At 40.3% G+C, this 21,164-nt stretch overlaps 1 protein-coding gene across 1 annotated transcript; it reads right to left on the bottom strand.

Annotated features, from left to right (window-relative positions):
• Window positions 1–4,968: 4,968 nt before the first annotated feature.
• On the bottom strand, window positions 4,969–11,020 carry STMP1 (short transmembrane mitochondrial protein 1). The gene is made up of 3 exons (XM_033057769.1): window positions 10,916–11,020; window positions 7,935–7,988; window positions 4,969–5,425 (listed from the first exon to the last, which is right to left on the bottom strand). The coding sequence occupies exons 1-3, from the start codon at window positions 10,928–10,930 to the stop codon at window positions 5,345–5,347; spliced, it is 150 nt and encodes a 49-aa protein (XP_032913660.1). The 5' UTR covers window positions 10,931–11,020; the 3' UTR covers window positions 4,969–5,344.
• Between the last annotated feature and the right edge of the window lie 10,144 nt (window positions 11,021–21,164).

Here is a 21,164-nt window from a genome sequence, read left to right as displayed (position 1 = left end):
AACAGAGAGATCCCACAGACTCATCTTGGAAATAAACAGGTACAATAAAAGGTCTTAGGCTGGCAGAGGGGAGAAATATGGGGAAAAAACCAAAAGCATTGTCTTAGCCCTTGTTCCAAAAGGAGGAAGCAACATCCTTTAGCAAAACAATTGCTTTCCTGGTAGTTCCTGTAAATTTCATTTTGAATACCAAAGTGTTTCTGTGCATCAGTCACTTGACCCATCAAGTGACTTGGGTCATCATCCCCATGACCCCAATGCATAAAACAAGACTTTGGCCTCACTTTTCCAACTCTTCTCTCATCTCACCTGTTCTTGTGTTCCCCCCACCCTGTGCCTGCTGCTCTGCTGCCCTCCAGCACACAAAGCTCTGGGCAGCCTCTGCCCTGCAGCTCCTCCACACCCCTTCTACTCCCCTCTCTGGGCGTTCCCCTGCTCCCTGGCAGGAGGCTGCTGCTGAACACGGGCCCGAAATGGTGCTCAAAGCAGAGGCACTCTGGCTTTCCCGGACACGAGCTCCATCCTGAAGCCCCAGGAGCAGGAGAGGAAGAGGCTGCAATATCCATTCACCAACAGGGACAACTTCCTCCAGGACAAGCACTTCAGTGGGTGGGCTGTCTGCAATAGTTTTGTCCCTACACATGGCCAGCAGAACATCTCTTTGTTTGCAGTGCTTAAAATTACCTTTGATCATTCTCCCCCTGCCAAGAAACACCTTCTGGCTTTCTTCCCAGGCTCTAGCTGCTCTGCACCTTTTACTTGCACTCATCTTCTGATCCTTTTCCCTTCATGCTTCATCCCCCAGCAGCTTCCAATTGCTTTGCTGCTCAGCAACAAATCACTTTCTGCCCTCCTAATACTGATTTCTCAGCTCTGCTCAGCTCCCATCACACCTTGCCATCTCAGAGATTTCCCCAGCCATATGAATATGAGATATTCTCATTTGTGAGAGACAAGCAGCTGGCATTCCTTAGGGACACTTGAGATTACTTACAAATCAAACAAGGTGTCTAGCAGTGCTGTTTGGTAAGAGCAGCAAAAGCAGTAGGTAAATGCAATGGCTTGGTGCTACTGCCCATCTCAAACAATATTTCTTCAGAAACATTTCCAGAAGGCTCTGGCATAGCTTGTGTCTCACAAGATTGGTGCAGAGGCATTTGGAGTGGACTCAGGCAAGGAATTTCCCCAACAGACTGTTTCTCCTGTTTTGGCGCACTTCCATATTCATAGCTGCTGGTGCTTGTCACTGCCATGTCCCACCAGGCAGAGCCAAGAAGGCAGTGTGCTGTCCTGGCCTTTTTTCCACATCACATCAGTCATGCCGCACCACCAGATTCTGCTCTTCACTGTTGCTTTTTAGTAGTAGTAGTGTTAATGGCAAGAGGACACTGAAGTGTGTATTAATGGCAAAGGACACTAATATTAATGGCAAAGGACATAGAAGTGAGAAATTTACACTTGTTAGATATAGTGTACTGTCACTCAACTTCAGATTTTTCTTTACCAACAACCATGGCAGAAGTATTTTCTTCAGAAGGCAAATAAGCCTGATTTCAAATTAAGTGGTTTCAAGGTGCTTTCAAGCCTTAAATACAAAAATTCTGCTTTCAGCTTAATATTTATCCAAAGAGTAGAACTGCATTAACCAACAGAAGTATAATATTTTACTTACATTTTTTATATTACCTTTTACTAGAACCCTATTAAGGCTTCATATATGTACTTAGCCATGTTTCCACATAGAAAAGAAAAAGTGTTCCACTCCAACATTTGGGCTCACAGCATAGGAAAGTTACTGTGTAGTTATGGTTTGAGTTAGTGATTTACAGGATTGGGGGATTCATTTTTTTTTCTATGCGCATTAAAGACTAAAGCCAGAATTGACTTTGGCAGGAGCAGCTATTCTGAGGGCAATTTAGGAAATTTATTTTTCAGAAAGTAATATTGACAATCTGTGAATAATGTATGTTTCAGGTGAAAAAGCAAATAACCTGCACTTCTTTTATCTCAGTGCAAATTTAATAAAAATTACCTCAGTTTAGGACTTTGTAAAATAAATGTTAACATATACCACTAAGAAGTCTAACAAACAAAACTACTTCTCTCTTTTTTGTCCTTTTGAGGCAAAAATAAAAAGAACTATACAGGAGAATTTCCCCTGGATTTTAGCAGCAACTTATACACTGATATCCACCTAATGTCCAAAATAATTCTGCATCCTATACAGAATATTGATATTGATTTTTACATTTGAATATCAATGCACAATCTTGTTTCTGCAAACGCAGATATAACCCAGGCTTATGAAATTAACACACTGTTAATTCAAAAAATTCCAGTTTCTTGCTTTGCAATGTTTTCATTTCACCAGTGCTGGAGCACACATCATGAGGCAGCTGTGGGTTCTGGGATGTAAAACCACTGAACATTCATGTTAGTGAAGTTCTGTGAGGTGCATCCAACCAACTTTAAGTTCTGGTTCCCAGTAAGCTAAGAATTAGCTTTGCCATCTGGCTTTTTCTTTATTTTGGTTATTAACCCTTGACTGTTTAATGGCAGAAGAGCTTTAGGGCAGCATTTTCCAACACAGGATAATACTCTCAATCCACAGTAAATATTTTATAAGTCTGTTAGTAGCTCATATATTCCTTTCCTCCCATTTTGCCTTGAACCTTCAGCTCCAGAATATATCTCAAAAGAATCAATACATGAACACAACTGCTTTCAGCAAAGGAAGGAAGCCTGCATATTTTAGCTGGCAATTTTAGCTATCCACACAGGCATTTGAAATGGGTAGATATTCACAGAGCCCAAGTGGGAAACTTGCTCCTAGGTAACTTCATGGAACATCCATCTTTTGTGCCCTGCTACGACACCAGTGTATCCCAAGCACTCTGAGTCCCCATATTCAAGACCTGCATCAAGCAGTCATTATCTGTGCTCACCCTCTGCTCTCTGAAAGGAAAGGCTAAATTTTAGTATCACCTAGGATAACCTCAGACTAGGTAAAATGTGTTATACAGTAGTTGCAAAATCCACACCAGATGTGTTATAATGTTATCCAGATTTACAGCTTACTGTGTGGGAGGAAAAAACTCAGCTTGAGCAAAGATTTCCATCTTAGTGCTGCAAAGTGTTGCAAACAGTGTGAAATATCTCAGAAATCCTGTCTTTAATATTAATGACATATACTGTCTCCACAGCATTACAGATGCGGATTTTCACTAACTAATATGATAGGAAAAAAATGAATTCTAACATCTACTTGGAATGCTTAGCTGAAGCTTCAAAAACACTGTTAAGAGTAACTGGCCTGTTTGGCAACAAATACAGAGATTTTGAATATTATTTCACTTCACATCCCCGTGTAAAGAAAGGGAAGAACATAAAGAATGTTCCAGGAAAGAAATAACCCAATTTAAACACTAATATAATTTTATATGGCAAGCAAAGAAAAACAAATGGGTTAGAAACAGTATTTTTCAATGCTGAAGGGAGGAGGGAGAGGAAGTTGTGGGAAAGTTAAGATCATGTCCATGAAAACATCAACACAAGTGTGCAGCACTATCACTCTATGGAAAGGTTTTTGTGCATGGAAGACAATTCCTTCAGAGGTCTGAAGTCTGTGAAAGGCAATGGGAAGCTCTCTCAAGAAGCAGAGCATTCAGTACTAACTCAGTAAAAGGTGAACATAATTGTACTTTAGTAGAGAAATCCCTTCATGAAGCACATTCTGGTATCTTCCACACATGCTGTTACCACAAGGTTTCTTATAGCTGGGGTTAGGTGGTACAACCATTTCTCCCTGTCAGAATTCCTGGAGTGTTTGCTGTAGAGAAAATTGGTTGCATCACTACTAAGATTGTCTGACTTGAGCTGGCTTTTAAACTTGTCAAATAACCTTTTGCAGAGACTGAAAGCTTTTATGTCAGCTACACATTTCAGAGCAGAGGTGAAATTACAGGTGAAATATTCCTAATATATATTTATATTGCTTAGGAAGGAGGATGATCTTTGCATGAGGAATAATTTCCTCTTTTTCAGGAAAGCATTGTGGAAGAACTCTGTCACCACCAAACTTTGGCAAAGCATGCAAGTGTTTGGTGTAGGGTCCTCTGTAAATGCATCTTTACTGATCCACCAATGAGAACTCCTGAACTAGGAGCCCACTCAGATATATCCAAATTAAAGGCTTTGGTGTAGAGGGTGAAAATTACAATGGGTACTTAGAGAGTTCTGTACTTTAGAGCTTTGATGCTATGTTTATATCAAACAGCACATTTCACTGACAAAGTAAGACAATTAGTGCCCAGAGCTTGGGTTCTTTTCCTTCTGAGTATCTCTAGACCTGCCTAATGGACTAAACACCCATTAGAGATCAAAGCACATCTTCTGATTTTGTCTCTTCTGAGACAAATACAGACCATGTGCTCCAAAGTTTTCCTATGATGAGAATGAAAACATAGTAAAAGGACAAACCACTTTGAAGGCACAATCCTCATCCTAATTAAAACATTAATGGAGAAGCACTCTAGGCAGGCTTTAATCTAGAGCCTGAACAGAGGTCATTCTCTGTGCTTCTTTGCAGCAACACCAGGCATTCTTAATAAAAGGAAGATTAAATTCCTGGCAGTTTTCTTTGCTCTTCACATCCTGCAAAAGACTAAAGGGGACTCTACCATTTAAGCCATGTAACAGAGTTGATAGAACTCTTCTATTTTAAGGGGGAAAAAAGTGAGATTCTTGAATTAATAAAATTTACATCTATTCAAATCATTGCAACTTTTTTTTTCAGAATTTACAACAGGAGTTTTGCAGAGTTATGGTTTCAAGAAGAAGACAAGAGTTCTATGATAGGATGTGCGTTTTCTCACACACCAGGGGTTTTAATGGCTGCTTTTTTTGCTTTTCCTGTGTGTGTGGCTTAAGGACACACTGCTCACAACAAATGACAAGAAACTCTGAAAGTTACTTCTTGATGCATTTAATTTCTCTTGTGCTATTCTAAGAGCCAGGGTATTATCAAGTGTGAGGTACACATTGTAACAGGACCAAAAGCACTCTAGTTGGATCAGGTAAAAACAGGTTACAAAATATTAGGAAAAGAAATACTGAAAAATACAAACAATATAATCTAATCACGCATCAGTTGCAAATCCAAATGCTGAAACCCTTGAAAATCAGTCCCAGGAAAAGTTCACGGCCGCCCTTCCAAAAGGATATTCCAGTTCTAGAAGACTAAGAGTGGAGGAACCTCCCATGCCAACCCTCTACTTGACCCTTGCTGCCTGAAAGGTAAATCGCATCCTTGGTGCACAGAGTTGACCTGGGGAATGTTGCTCTTTCAGGACTTGTCGTTAGGAGGTTTCTTCTTGGCTTCCACATCCTTCTTAAAATCTTCCAGCTTCTTTGCAATGTTAGGAATCTTTAAAGACAAAACAAAACATTCAAACCCCACACAACAAAAAATCCTGGGCTACATGAGTTTCATCAGGAAAGACAATACCATATACACAGCAAGAGATTCTATAAATTTTAAACTGGTTTTTAAAAGGTATTTCCAGTATCTGTCACCTTGCACAGTGATTAAATCTAAGCAGTATAAGGCAAATAGCAGATGAGAGCACTTCACATAAGGTTTTGGGAAATACTTGAGATTATTAAGACTATAAGTCAGCCAGTGGTGATGGGAACAGAAGGAAGGAAAAAAGATCACTTTACAGGAAATTCAGCATGATCAGCCTGGCTTCCTGACTAAAAGAAGATAAACTGCCAAGAATAAGCAGATTTAAACACTGATGAACAGGCTTTTGAAGGGGAAATTAGATTGCACTATATTGGTCATAACCCATGAGAAAAGAGATGTTCAAGAGCATCAAATATGTTCTCAAGAAATTTATTAAGAAATAGTTCTCCTGGTTCATCTTGTGGGAAACAAAATTTCTCATGGAGAATTCTACTGCATTGCAAACTGGCACCCCTTTGCAGTTTCACACTCAAATGAAAATTCAATTTACTGCTTGTGAGCTTCAAACCTTCAGCTTTCTCTTACAAATAAAAGAATTTTGATAAAATAATCCAACAATAAATGTCGATAACTTGAAAAGGAAAAAAAGCTAAAGTTCCTAATAGCAAAATATTATGACTAGCTAAAACTGGGAAGTGAAAATGTATGATTTTACAAGCTAACTGATTAAAATGAAATTAAAGCAAACTTTCCACTCCTAGCTGTGAAAAAAAAAAATAAAATAAAATCCTGGGTTTTTACTTCATATGTAACCTGACAACAGAGCAGAAGTTAATCCAAACAGAATGCAGTTCTCTTATTGAATAGTCTGAGGCTCACAGAACTGGAAACCTAAGTTCCTCTTACCTTCCATTTTAGAATTAGGCTCTGTTTGAGTAAATTAAATTAGGAGCCCAGCCTGTAACACACCTGACATTTAAACTAAACCAGGAGAACTCCACCACTGTCAGCAGAACCTTCCATGTACTTATTACTAAGCACATTGTGTGTACAGCTGCAGAATTAGGACCTCATTGTGACAAGCTTATATTAAATGTCATCTCAAACCAATCATCTTCAACACCAGCAATAAAATTTCCATGTTCATCCTGCAAGTCAGTGTTGCATTCCCAGGGAACCACTTCTAGGAAATCAAAAGCCTGAGTCCCCCTCTTGTGGCAATACTTTATCAGTGCTGCCACAAAAGCACCATACAATGCTTGTGATACAAATTAATACATCCATATATATTATTATAACTATGTTTTTGTAACACTGTAAAACATTTATTGGACAGAAACACCAGCCTTTCATTAGTCCTTTTGATGGACTGACTGACAGAAAAACATCACCAGAGTTTGCACATAAACAAAGAGCAAAATGTAAGAATTTTATTTTTTTTTTAAAGCAAGATCACTTCAATACTGAAGACGAGAGGAAAGCAAAACACGAATGTCACCAAAGCCTCGACAACTTTGTTTGTTTATTTAGTAAGGCTAATACAGATTGCATAAGAATTAAAAAAAATATTTATATGTTAAATGTTATTAACTCCTCTAGCCAGTAAGTAAATAGCACTGCTCTTACAAGGGACTCTGCTAATTCAGCAGTAATTAAAAGCATGTTTTGAAGGCTCAGCTTGCAATCTTTTTCCTCTGCCCTCTCACATTGAAAACTCTGTTAACTGAGAACTGAAAAAATAAAGTTCTCTTTCTTTTCTCACTGTGAGCAAAGAAGGAAAGAAAGATTGCAGGTCAATACACTTTTTGAAGTAGGAGAAAGTATTGAATTTTCAAATAAAGCTGGCAAAACTTGTTTTCATTATCGGTCTGGGAGACAGAGGTCTAAGGATTTTTGTTAACAATTATACTGAGTGGAGAACACTGTAAGAAGACAGGCTATCCAAGACAGGAAACCAGTATTTTAATGCTGTTAAAAGCCATGAGTGATTGATAAACCTTTTCTGTTCCTCCTGTCTTTACCTGTAGATGCCTGGACTGTAGGTCTGAACAGAAGTTTAGGTTTTAAGCACTGCACTACCAAAGAGATGATGATGCTTTGCTTCCACTATTTTTTTTTTTTTGCTATGAAGGCTGAAAAAGATCTACAAGATCAGAGACTCCAACTTCTGACCAATCACCACTTTGTCAACTAGACCACAGCATTAAGTGCCATGTCCAATCATTCCTTGAACACCTCCTAGGATGGTGACTCCATCACTTCCCTGTGCAGCCCATTCCAATGCCTGACCACTCTTTCAGCGAGGTGATTCTTCCTGAAGAAGTCTGAGTTCTGTAACTAAAATCAGCATTCTGTTTAAAAAGTATAAACCATCAAAATAAAGACTGATTCAATTCTAATTGAGGGAAAACAGCCATGTCTTTTCAGTTCAGGACAGGTTTATCTCTGAGAATACCAGGATACTCACATCATAGTTCTGAGCCAGATACATCCCAACCACGTTGCCAAGAGTAAAACCAAGCTAAAATAGAAGAAAGGGTGAAGAGTTAACATCTTTCCACCAAAAGCATATTGCCTAAAGTAAAGAGAATAGTGCAAGTCATTTAAAGAGTTTCAACTCTGCTCCCATTTCATTTCTCATCTTTCATCCAGAGAGGTGCAATTTTACTGATCTTCCTCACCAGAAACACCTTGCCATTATTTCCAAAATACTACACATTTTTGTATTCCATACACATCCCCAAGACTATGTGGATCAAGTTGTGTTCATCCTTGTAAGGTTCTCTACACACCAACAAAGGCAGTAACTCCAAGAAAAATGGGGGAAACAGCAGGAGGGACCTACATATCACAGAGCTCTTGGTCCATGCTGGGAAAGCCTTAAGCAACACCCCCCTAGAACAATGCTCAGTGTTGGAAAGGGACATACATGTCTTAGTATGAAATTAAAAAAAACCAACTTCACCACATGAACTTAAACTGATGTAAATCTGCTGCTTCTCTTCTGCAGCAACAGCTGTGCATCTACCAGACAGACCCTTCTGACCCCAAGAGATTAGTTCTCAGCCAAATCCACTCTGATCTAGGGGCTCCTCCAAGGCAGTACAGTTGGTTGGAAGCTGGGCACAACCTCTTCTGACAACTGTGCAGACTTAGAGTTGATGAAGAATGTCCATAAAATGCACTCTGGCAGCAGAGCAAGAGCAAAACAGTTTCTGGCCCAGACCCTGTTTGCCAGCTGAGGAAAATCCTCAAGCATAAGAACACTTCTGGACTGAAAGAAACTCCTCTCTTCAAAGACAAACCAGGAGATACTCATTCAGCAACGCCTCAGTATTCTACATTTTACTTTTGTGGTTACACTTCAAAATAAGTCTGTCCTATACCATGAAAGCTCATTTAACTGTTTTGAAAAGGGACACTACTAATACTGTGCTTTTTTTCATTGTTAGTAGACAAATCACTCTTTGTAACAGCTGTGGCCAGCTCTATTTAAGAAAATTGTTATTGCTCATGGTAACTGCTGTCAAAATAAGAGTATTTTAAGAAAAATAAAACCACTGTCCACAAAACAACTTTGCCATCACTTACTGACCAGACAGCTTTTCCAGGCCTAAAGCAGCACAGAGCACAGCTCATCTTTTCTGTGATTCAGACTCCATAAGCAGCATTGCTGAAAATCTATCTATAGAAAACTAAAATTGGCTGAGAGCTGTCAAATGAACTCTGACTGCAAGTTACTTCAGCATTTTCTTAGACACATTCCTGGTCTTATTCCTTGTTAAAATTACTTTTTTAAGCTTAGATTTAACAATTTAAGAATAATTATTCTTCTTTGTACTGTCCTGGCTATCATATTCCCTTGTAATTTCAATTACCAGCTAGGTAGGTACTCTAGGAGATACTAAAAAATAATGCACTGATAAAAAGACCAGACCTGTGATTCCTCTTAATTCAGAGCATCACTCTAGCAGAGGAGAATTTCCTGTATCTTTAGCAGTTCTGGGAAGCCACCTGGAAACACAAACCAGATCCTTGTTTATTAGCAGTGTTCTAGGCATTTATCCTGGGGCTTTTCCAATACGTGTCATATTCTGTTGTGAGATAACCCTTACTCAGTAGACACAGTACTGAGATCAGTACTCCCTAAAAGTGTACTCCTTTATTGGAAAGTCCAGCACTGCATCCAGTTGCACTTATTTTTAGAGCTGACAATTCAAGCAGTGGGGAAAAAAATATCACTACTTAAGTCTTCAATTTTATGGGAAGGAAAACACATAGCAAATGAAAATGTGCATGTTGATTAAAAACAACAGGGCTGATGAGAGTTCAGGGTCTTCCAATTTCCACCCAGCACTTCAAGATGCATTGAAAACAAATAGCTTATTTATTGCTTAACTCTGGACTGCAAAAACACAAGGTTTGTGAGATTATTCCTTTATCTCTCTTCTACAGCCCTAACCAGGCAGAGCAAGAGTCAAACATCCAATCTACACTCAAGCAGGGAAGAAACCCAGAATTAGTACATCATTTGTCTAACTGTCACACACTAATGGGAAGTTGTAATTATAAAGTATTTTTATCTAGCAAAACACAAAAAACCAAACGAAAACCCAAAAAACTTTAGCAGAAAGCAGTGGAGCTGATAAGCACATAAACTTTGAGAGAGGCTAACCATATTCAGCCTTCTGAAGGTTTTCATTGAAGTGGAGAGGGGATGATAAACAGCTACAGAAGTGACTGAGGCTTTAATACTTGTTATTATGAAGTTGGGATGAGAAATAGGCCTCATTTATTTATTCTACAAAAACAGGCAAGACTCTCCCAGCCTACAGTAGGCCATCACTTCCTGCTCTGTATCAACATCTGCTATGAAACTCATTAGCCACCTGAATTATCTTGGCCCCAACGAAAGATGAAGTCGAATATCCAGTCTGATAATTCTGCTTTTTTTCGGGGCAGTAATGAAACGCGACCCCTTGCCTTAACTTCCCTATATAAAAATCCCCATGTGCAGCGGATTGTTTCTACATTTCTAAGGGTGTACAAAATGCCAAGCCTGCTCTCACTAAAGGCGAGAGGCATTTATGCTTACACAAAGAAATCTGAGCAGCAAGGAGAGCACCACCGTGAGCAAGCAGAACCTCCAAAGCAAACGAACAGCACGACTCGGAGGAGAACCAAGCCGCGGAGCTCCATTTTCAGAGCAGCGTTAGGGCACCGTTCTGCAGAGCGAGGGGGACGAGGGGAAGGAGCGGGAGAAGGGAAACCGCCCAGGGATAGGAGCCCGGTGACAGGGGCCGGGCTGCGGTGCGGCCCCGTGTCGGGACACAGGGCCGGGCTGCCGCGGGACACACACGGGGCCGCGCCGCCGGGGACACCGTGCCCTTCCTCCCTCGGCCGTGCCGTGCCGTGCCATGGCGGCGGTGCCGCGCCTCGGAGCCTTACCAAGAACTGCAGCATAGTAGCCACTGCCCGCGCTGCCGCCCCGCCCGACAGCCAGGGAAGTCAGGCGGGCGGAGGCTGCTCCCCTTCCGGGCCCGCCCCCCCGCCATGGCTGAGGGCCGAGCCCGGCCTGAGGGGAGCCGCGCCCACGGCAGACAAAAAATACCCCAAAACCCATAAAAAACAAACCAAACCAAATAACCCCCCCCAAAAAAACAAAACAGCAAAACAAAAAACCTTATATATGTATTTTTGAGCTGTTGGGGAACTCTACCCTGAAAGGAAGTTAAGTCACAAAGTCACATTATGTCTCAGTTCCCAGAAAGCTCCAATGCTGAATTGAATAGAAAACATGTAGCTTCTACCTTCCTGCAGAAAGTCGGTCTCTTGGTGAAGTAAAGAAGTATCTCCTACCCTCTTCAAGGAAAAAAGCACAGAAAGATACTAAGTAACACCCCTTTTTTTTCTTTTTTTTTTTTTTTTTTTTTTTTTTTTTTTGTTTGTTTGTTTGTTTGTTTGTTTCTGGCCAAACCCTGATACGGACCCAGACTCGAGATCACTTCCTCCTGAATTTCAGAATTTCAGGGTGTCCCAAAGCTGATGAGCTGATGCGTTGTTCTTCCCTCCTTGAGTAAGAGCTGACAGAAATGACACAGAGATTCCAATGGCTGTGCCTCGAGAGCCAGGGCTGGGCTTCCTTGTCCTCCAGAATGACTGACTCTTCCAAGGGTCTCACAAATGAGCTTTGCCCTGGAAAGAGCAAATGAACTGCTAATAACTAATTATTCCTAGTACTGAAGCCTTCCCCATGTGATCAGGATCAGAACACTGAGATGACATTAGACTCCAGCCTGAGCACGTCAGAAACCAGACAGGGCAAACAAGGCTTTTAGTGGTTATAATGCCTCCACAGCGACTTCACAGGGGGATAAGGTTCATTAAGAATGTTGTTATTATGCTCAGGCTATAATGAATACAACATGTGTTAGACAGTCTTGGCTCAACATTGCTCTACACAGTTATTTTCCTACATGCTACGAATTCCCTCTGTGACATTTAGTAGAGTGCCATTTTTTTTTTCCCCTTTAAAGTAAAACTATTCCATTTGCATCAGCCAATGCTGAATCATTTTGGGTCAGAGAGTGTAAAGGGTGGTTGCTGTGGATGGCATATTTTAGTGGAAGGAAGAGCTCAGTCTGGTAGTTATAAATGCAACTATTATGCTTTTATGAGTGGGGGTGTGGGGAGGAGAAGCTAAACCACAAAACCCCGAAAAACCAACCCAAACCTATTTTATTTTTGACTTTCTGAATGTTATCTACTGCACTCTGGTGTTCTGCAAGTACATTCAAGCCCCTGAGGCATGCAGAAAGCTTGTTTGTCAGGAAGTACTGGCTACTCAACATTATTCTTAATTACTAAATCTGAATCGAACAAAAAGGGCCTGGATTATCACCACCACTGAGGTTCAAGAGGAGGACAAAGGACCATTCCCCAAATACGCTGGAAAGGTACAAAGCACCTTGTAGGAAAAAGTGCTGCCTGAAGCTCAGCAAGGCACTCATCACTCAGGTTGTACAATAAAATATCACAGGGAGCAGAAGGGCAAGAAGTGTGCAAACAACATTTAAAAAACTTACTCATCCAGACTTGTGTAAGTTCCACAGAGATGGGTAGCACTGTGAGGTGGGAGGGATTTACTGGGCCTTCCAGTGGGAAGCTACAAGAGCACTCAGGGGAAAGAAGATGATGAAGTGGGAGTGGTGCAGTGGGGTTGGCTGAGACCAAAAGAGGCCCCATCTGCAAAGGGGAGAGGGGCAGAAAGAGAATTGATCTAAATTAGTTTTATTTCTGTTTTATCTTCCCTGCTCATGTTGCACTGTCCTACTTCTCTCTCCAAAAGCTGTTCAATAATAGATCATTTAATACATCACTGAAGTATTTAATCAGTGGACCTGGGGTGAATGAGGCTCCAGAGGTTGGATTGTTTTCCACAGAAGATGATGTCAATGGGGAAGTGTACATCCATCGCACCATCGACAGGGAGAGGACCCCAATTTTCCAGGTAACACAACTGGACAGGACACTTCCAGCTCTCTGCCAAGGTTCATTGTTCTCTCATGGCCAAATGCATCACAGGAAAGAGACGCACCTATAATAATGTTAAATGGGTATTTTCAAGACTTCCTTTTTTATATGGCACCTACAAACAGCTGCTAAATTGATTGTCTCAGCAGAAGCCAATTAATTTCCACATCACTATTAATTTTAAATCTCTGTGGCTTTTCTGAATTTCCACAAATACCTGCGTGCTTCTTTTCAATCTTCTTTCAGGGACAACCCCCGATCATAACCTAAAAACTTAAAAGGTTGTCCTGAAATTCAAAATCTGTTACAGCTCTAGTGGCCAGAACATTGATTTGTAAGTACAACCTCCTAATCAGGAGAATGCAAGCATATAGTTGTGTTTTCCAAAACTGGGTAATCCTGGAGGAGCTGAAAAGCTCTGGGCCAAATTCTGCAAGCCTGCCTTAGCCAAGTTTTCCTGATTGACATAAACAGTAGTGAAAAATAGGAGAGCTGCTTTGGCATAATCAGGATTTTAATGCACTCTCTAGTTCACTGTACAAGCACCAAACTTGAGGTGAGCAGGATCCAGGCAGTAACCAGAATAGCAAATTTTTTAAAACAAATTCTGTTAGATGCAGGGAGTATTTTAGCACGTTGTTATAGCATTGAATATTGCTGGATGCTAAATTTTCTAAAATTAAGCTTTCCTGATTGTAAGGAGGGCATGTAGATAGAGGCACATTTTGCATGATCACTTCTTTCAGAATAAATAAACCCCATTTCAAAATCAGCTGTGACCAGAGCAAAGGTGATTGGCACTGGGAAAAGTATTTTGTCACAGAGGTGGGAAAGTTTTAATCTAGTGTTTGTCATCTTATGGACACCAGTCTGTCGTTGGAGACTAAAAAGTGAAGCAGGTGGAGGTGGTGAAGTCACTTTAAAAAAGTCTGAAAACTTGTTCATCACTGGGCTCTGTGTGGGATCTGGCCAAGTAAGTTTGTCTCACATGATAATCACCCCAGTCTCATTTCTGACATTGATTTGATACTTCTGACATGCTTGGTTCACACACAGAAACAGAAATTCTGTGTTTGCCTCAACAAACAGCTCCTGCCCTGAGCAGGGCTGGTTTTTATCCTGTTTCCATTTTAGCTCCACCATGTTCTGGGCCTACAGATGAAAAGAGCTCCTTTTATGAAGAGGACTATGGTTTATATTTCTTTCATTTTATATTGCTGGGTATTGTCTTTAGAAGCACTTCTGAACAGAGCAGAAAAATTAATTCCATCAAACACATTCAGTTTAAAATTCATTAATTAAGGTACTTCCACAGCACCCTGTTTGTATGGCTATTAGCCTTTTCTAATGAGGTTTAGCAATATGATCATGTGGATCTAAGCCTAGCACTGGTGATGCTTCTTGAAGAACAGATTACTCTGATGTGAGATATTTAAACAGAGTGATTTTTTTTTTCTCTAGAGAATGTAAAGGCTTAGTGTTCTATAGTATTACCTACAGAAGAAATACGCTCAGGTTGTATTTGAAATAAACAGCCAGACTCTGCTTCAGCTGCATGAGTAAAAACTTTGAACAACTCAGTTATTTTCAATTAAATGACCCTGTTAGAAGACGTAAAGAAACAGAATTTCACTCCAATATGTATAAAGTTGTAATATATGTTGTTATAATTCGTGTTTATATAATATAAGTAGGTTGTATGAAATAAAATAAAATAAAAAGAATCACTGCCACCAGCACCCAGAGCCATAGACAAAGGCCTTAATTAGCATATCAACAAACCTAGCTCAACGATCCTGAAACCATTCGACAACCGAACAGGAAAAGATCATCGATAAAGAACATGTCAAGTACCACATATCAGACAGCCAGGAGGTTCCTGGGAGTTCCTCCATATCAATGCCAGTTCCCGTAAATCCAGCACTCCCAAGGCAAATTACACCTCAATACGGAGCAGACACAGTCCTCATCAGGATTCAGCGATGCACAGGAAGGACCTTTGTCCAGAGCAGCACCCAGAAAAGGATTTAATCTGAATATGAGAATCCGCAGCAGAAACAAAGGAAACTCTCGCCTCAGGCCAGAAAACTGTATAAAAACTGGGCTCCCTGGGATGGCAGTGTGAATACAGGGGGATCTGATGCAGTAGAGGTCAGATCAGCATGTGTGTCACCTAGCACCAATTTCCTGGGCCGGTGCTGTCAGGATTTTCGCTTGTGGCTTCCCAGGACCGTATTTTCGGTCGCAAAAATAAAAATTGCTGTTTTGCTATATTTAATTCGACTTGATTCGGTTATTATCTATAACAAACTGTTCTTCTCAGTAATGCTAATGTACTTTTTGTGCATCACATGAAAAAATTGACAGCAATACTGATTTTCTCTTGCCATGTTCCTGTTTTCTCCCTTGCTTGCATCTCCTCCTGAGGGCAGTAACATTTTCCCAACTGGCTCTCGGTTGGACACAGCAGGACAATGCTGCAGGGAGGTTGTGCTGGTTCCACCAGGCTGAACTGCCCTGTGTGACTGCAGACCCTGAGATCTGCCCTCGTCCTGGCACTGCTCGTTCCTTGCGGTGTTTCATTCATTGTTGTTACAGGGAACTTTCACCTTGTGTTTGCTATTTAAAGGATCTTGTTAGAATTCAGAACTTTGACAGTTTTTTCAGCAGTATGTGCATTTTTTGAGCTGATATTTTAAATTTCTACAGTATGGAATTGACTAGAATGTACTGGGTTCTGCCTTATTTTAAAGGTATTAAGCCTTTGTTGCTCCCATTGCATTCGCGGTTTTCATCAGAAAAATAGACAGACCACGCTGGAAGGATTGAATTTGATATCCTGAGGACTTAAAGACCAGCTTTTGATGTTGGTATCCATGGATTCTTATTTATTTGAATTTTTGTGGATATGGAACGCAATCTTCAAAACTATGGCTTATTTGCTACGATAAAAGTGAGATTCTGCCCTGCTTGTTGCCGAGTTGTATTTTTTTCTCAAGATGGCACCGCTGAATATTTTTGAGAAAATTCCAGTATTGCAGTGCTGGGTGGAAGAGGTAGCTGAGCACATCCCGGCTCCCGCCGGCCAAGGGAAGCCTTAAAAATACGGAATTTATCTTTTATCCTCGGGAATTCCATCCGGGACTAAGCTACGGAATGGAGTCAGCGTGTAACATCGAAAACCCGGACCGGATTATGGCCGGAGTCCGGAATGGAGTCTGCCGGTAATATGGATCTTCTCAATTACTAAATCATATTTGAAGATGCATTCATGTTGATCTAATACTGTTTTTAGAGTGCATGTGCTCTATATATATACTTCACTCTGGAAATTGAGAATACTTTTTTTAAAGGATAACATTTGATTTATCCTGCTTTTACAATAAGTTTGCTGGGTTAGGACAAGGGTGTTTTCTATGTTAGGCCCAGTAGAAAAAGAAGGGTATTATGTCACGATATTTTGAGAATTGCTAACAAATAATTTATTATTCTGATATCCACATGAGTTTATGTACCTGGACAAAATTTGCCCCAGTGTGAGAGAAGTGGCTGATATTGCTGGAGGGCCACTGTGAAGCAGGTGGCTTTTCTCTACAGGCAGTAAACATGTTATTGTCAGATCAGAAAGCAGCACCAATAAAATATTTGATGTGGAAACTTGTGATAATTGTGTTGCAAGTATTTGAGAGTATATTTGAATAAAGCAGCAGTATTGATTCAGGCATCATGAGGATGTAAGCAAAGCAAGGTTAGTAGGAAGGAATAGTACTTTGTCTTTCTAATTGGTATCCTAAGGAGAAATTATAAGTTTACCATAGAAGGCCTTTCTTAGAGCTGAAAATTCTTTAATTAATATATAGGATATATTAATATACAGGATATAAAAATTAATTTTAAGAAGTATTCTTTTACTTTCACAACAAATAATATACAACTTTGAATGTAAGTCCTCAAGACACATATGTTTAACCATCTAACACCACTCTTTATTTCCCGTATGTAGCTGGAAGGGGAATCCTACTTCCTTGATCTAGAAATTTTGTAAAATAAACACCAGATGGAGCCATAAAACCATCTATTAAAATTCCTGTTACAGTTTTATTGTGTTTAATCTCTACATTTTGGTTTTAGTTCTGCCCAATTTCTTTACTTTGCTTTAGTAAAATATCTTTTATAATCTGTGATGTGATTTCAAGATTTCTGAGAAGCTGTAATTATCCAGGACTTTTTTGTCTTGCCATGGAGACATGCACTATTATAGTACACAATAGATACAGAATGTATTATGCACTGGACATGTATTGTACAATATGCGATAAGAAATCAGAACTGCGGGGCAGTCAGGTTGTTAAAAAGTTAGTAGAACTTACGACCTTTCAATATACCAAGTGTAATTGCCTCAAAAAAAAAATAGGTAGCCTTTCATCTCATATCTTTCCTTGTGGAGGAGCAGTGTATTGTTAATTAAAGTTATTGAAAACATCTTTTCATAATAACTTCCAGTGCCTTCTCTCTCCTCTTAGTGGCTGCATCCCAAAGGCCCTCTGTAGTTCTCAGATCAATAGCCTACTACATTTTTGACAGAAAAACAGAAGGCATCCCTGACTCATCGTGTGAGTCAAATTGTTTAAGGCCAAATTTTCAAATGTAGTTATGACTAGAAGAGATAGTTGGCTTATGGCAGTTTGTATTGACCCTCCCAAAGTCAGGTTTTACACACAGCTCTCTGAGAGCCAAAGCTGATTCTGCACACTGGAGTCTGCATGGCTTTGTGTGAATGATTTGTCAGAGGCAGAGAGAGCGGCTTAGCCCTTCTTGCCAGCCCTCAGCTGACCTGCAGTGTGCGCTTTCCTCTGCTGCCGTGGAGGAAGCAATCCTCAGCACCTGCTGGAAAAGGGAGATGTCAGACAGTACTGGGCCCAGAGTGAGCTCCAGAGTGCATTCCAGAGCACTCCCTTCTTCTAAAAGTGCTCCATAGCAGAAAGGAGGAAACTTTAGAGCATGAGGAACATGAGCCCCAGGAGGTACCAGAAGAGATAAACCTACAGAAGGTTGCTGAGCAGCAGGGCTGAAGGACAGCATGAATCATAAGTTCAAATTGAGGGGTCTGTCACAATCCCAGGGTGACGCAACAGTGCAGGACCCAGGCCCCACTCCAGTGAAGATTGTTTCTGCATTTCCAATAACATGAGAAAGAGGTTCTTTTTCTTATGGCATGATCTCCTGATGGATGTTCTAATTCAGTCTATGAATCACGGCTTATCCCTCTCTAGAGTAACTCCACAAGTTGGAACAAGGGGAGGGTCTCAGAGGAACTTGAGGAATAGCTAGAAAACAGAAAATACAAGCAAAATTTTCTTTATGTACAAAATAATAGCAATGGGTTGCTCCTACAACAAACCAACTGTGGGAATTTGAAATACTTTAAATGACAAAAAAAAAAAAAAAAAAAAAAAAAAAAAGATAATTGAACCGCAGTGTATAATGAAAAAAAACCCTCAAACCCAAAAGACTGATAATTTATATGTAGGCAGGGTAGTGAAATATCTTGAATGCAAATGAGTAATGATTTTAAGTTTTTACCCTGGAGTAGCAACAGCTAGAAATGTTCTTTAAACAGCTCCTCTCCCAGCCAGTTGAGATGTTCCCATGATCACATGTCCCTGGGATTGGGAATTCAAAACTGGAGGCTGAGTCAAGCAAGCAATTATTGAGTAATGATACCTTTCAGCTCTAGCCACTGGGCTGTGGCCTGAAAAGGGCATTATATGAGAAGCAGATAATATATGAGGAATTCTCCAGTGAGAGATTATCTCATGAAGAGGCATAACTGCATGAGCAGATAATAGATAAGTAATGAATTCCACTCTGTGCCAGACCCAGAGGGCATGGGTGCCAGTCATGGAGATTTAGCTGGCATTTCAAGCTGTAGCTGTGCATGCAACTGTGGGAACTCCTGGTTCAACTCCTCACATTCTGGTTTAGAGACAATCATCACAATCACATCAGACATTGGGGAAATAGTCCCATCACTCATAGGATGACAGCAATCACCAGCACACCAGTTTTCTGAAATTGTTTCTCAGAACAGCACTAGGGCTTTTTAAGAACTCAAATCCTAACAAAAGTGCAGAAAAACGAGCAAAGAAAACCTATTTATTGCTAAGCTATCTTGCTGCAGTTAAGGCCCTGAGTGCACCAACAAGCTCTACCCCTGGATTGTGGGACAGAAGTGGGAGAAACCTCACTGGGGACCTCTGTGCCTTGGATCTGAAGCTGAGCTTGGTTCCTGCTGCCACGGTGTTGCTAGCTACTAAAACAGTAAGATATCACAGTGGTATTAGCTGATGGCTGAAGATACACAGTGTTTCTTTCACATGGGTTCAAGAGTCATGCAGAACTTCTGGAGTTAAGTTTATGATGTTGCACACAAATAAAATGCACTCAAGGGAAACATCATATAGGAATTTCAGAGTAGTGATCAGTAGATGGTGCTCTTTTCCTGAGTAAGAATGTAAGAAATATTTTCAAACTATCAAGAATATTATTAGCATATTTAAATTTTTAAATTCCAGAATTGGGTGATATTTATTAAAAATTGTTTCAAACACTTTTTTCCTTCCAAAAGTCACCCCAGACTTTCACTAGATAGATTTTCATAAGAGACAGAGAGACACTGGTTTAACTGACCCACTTCATTAAACTTGGTGGTGTTGTACTTTAAAAAGTAACCCTTTAAAAAGAACAAGATTGTCAGTCCAGATTGTTTGTTCTGATTTTTATGAAAACAAAACCAAAAAACCAAAACAAAACTAACCTGTCACCCCCAAAGTCCCAAGCCCCTTCAACTACCTGATGTTATTTTCTTAGACATCAATTCTAAAGTTAATTAAAATAAACTGAATTAATACAGAAATGAACTAAAGGGTGACCTGTTTCCTTAGAGTAGTAATGTCAAAAATAAGAGATTAAAAAAAAAATAAAATAAAAAAGCCAAAAAGCTGCAGGACTCTTGTCTTGAAGAGACTTCCAGATATGCAGTGAGAAGTTCAGGTGACAAGTCACAGATGTCATGCCTTTGCAGGACTGTGGCTCTAAATATTCAATTAATCTCTGACAAAAGAAAATCCACACTGGTGCTTTCTGCTGAGCCCTGTTCATATTTCTTTTTAGTTCTCAGTGCAAATAATAACCTGCACACATCACATAGAATTGAGAAGCCCCACTTACTTGATTACAGTTATTTGGTATTCTCTCACTTTCTGTTTTTCTTTGATGGCTGTCATACTCACTGGCAGGCAATCAGAGTTCAAATGATCCCAGTTACTAAGTTACCAAGAAATTTTGTGCTGCCACTTCCCAAGTTTCCATCACTGTGCAAGACAAACTATTAAAGTAAATCTGGGAAGCACAACCTCTGTGAGTGCTCTTTGGCATCCCTGCCCCTGACTGCTGTGCCTGTGAGTGTTTCTATTGAGGAATAACAGCTCCAGAGCATCCCAAGCCTTTTCCTGGCTTGTGGCTGCCAGGGCTTGGGTTCTGACCCAGACTGCTACAACAAGCCTGGATAAAATGCTCCGTATGGAACAGCTTCCCCTGGCTGCTTCAGGCAGATTTTAGCCACAAGGTCCTTGGATGCAAGCAATACCTAAAGCCTAGGCTATCAGCTCTTTTGTGATTTTCATCTTCACTTGCATGACTTCTTAGCCAGCAAAGACACTGAGAATGCTCCATGACATTTCCACAGACTTTATTCCATCTGCGAAGGGAGGTCCAAGCAGCAGGCTGAACACATGGGGTACTAATGGGGTTTTGATAGGATTGGGATGCCTTAAAAAATGAACCAATAATAACAAGGATTGAAAACTATCCAACTACTTAAAGGTTTTAGGTAGAAAGTGACCAGTTACTCAAAAGATCCAAAACTAGCCAATTATAATGCAAAGAGATAAGCAAGGGTCTAACAAATTTCTACCATTAGTTATTCCAAGTAAGCAATTTCTTATCTAAGTGATGATTTTCCAGGAAGGCTCTGTTAAGGTATCTGCTTCTTCCACACTGGCTTTGGGATGTGGGCTAAGTAATTTAAAGAGCCCAACAAGGATTTAGAGTTTTCAAATGCTACTTAAAACTCATGTTTGATGTGACAGTTGCCTTTACAGAA

This window comes from Catharus ustulatus, chromosome 4 (assembly GCF_009819885.2).
Source record: "Catharus ustulatus isolate bCatUst1 chromosome 4, bCatUst1.pri.v2, whole genome shotgun sequence".
NCBI classification, from domain to species: domain Eukaryota; kingdom Metazoa; phylum Chordata; class Aves; order Passeriformes; family Turdidae; genus Catharus; species Catharus ustulatus.
Note: the sequence above shows the minus strand (reverse complement) of the source record. Positions and strands in the feature narration are given on the sequence as shown.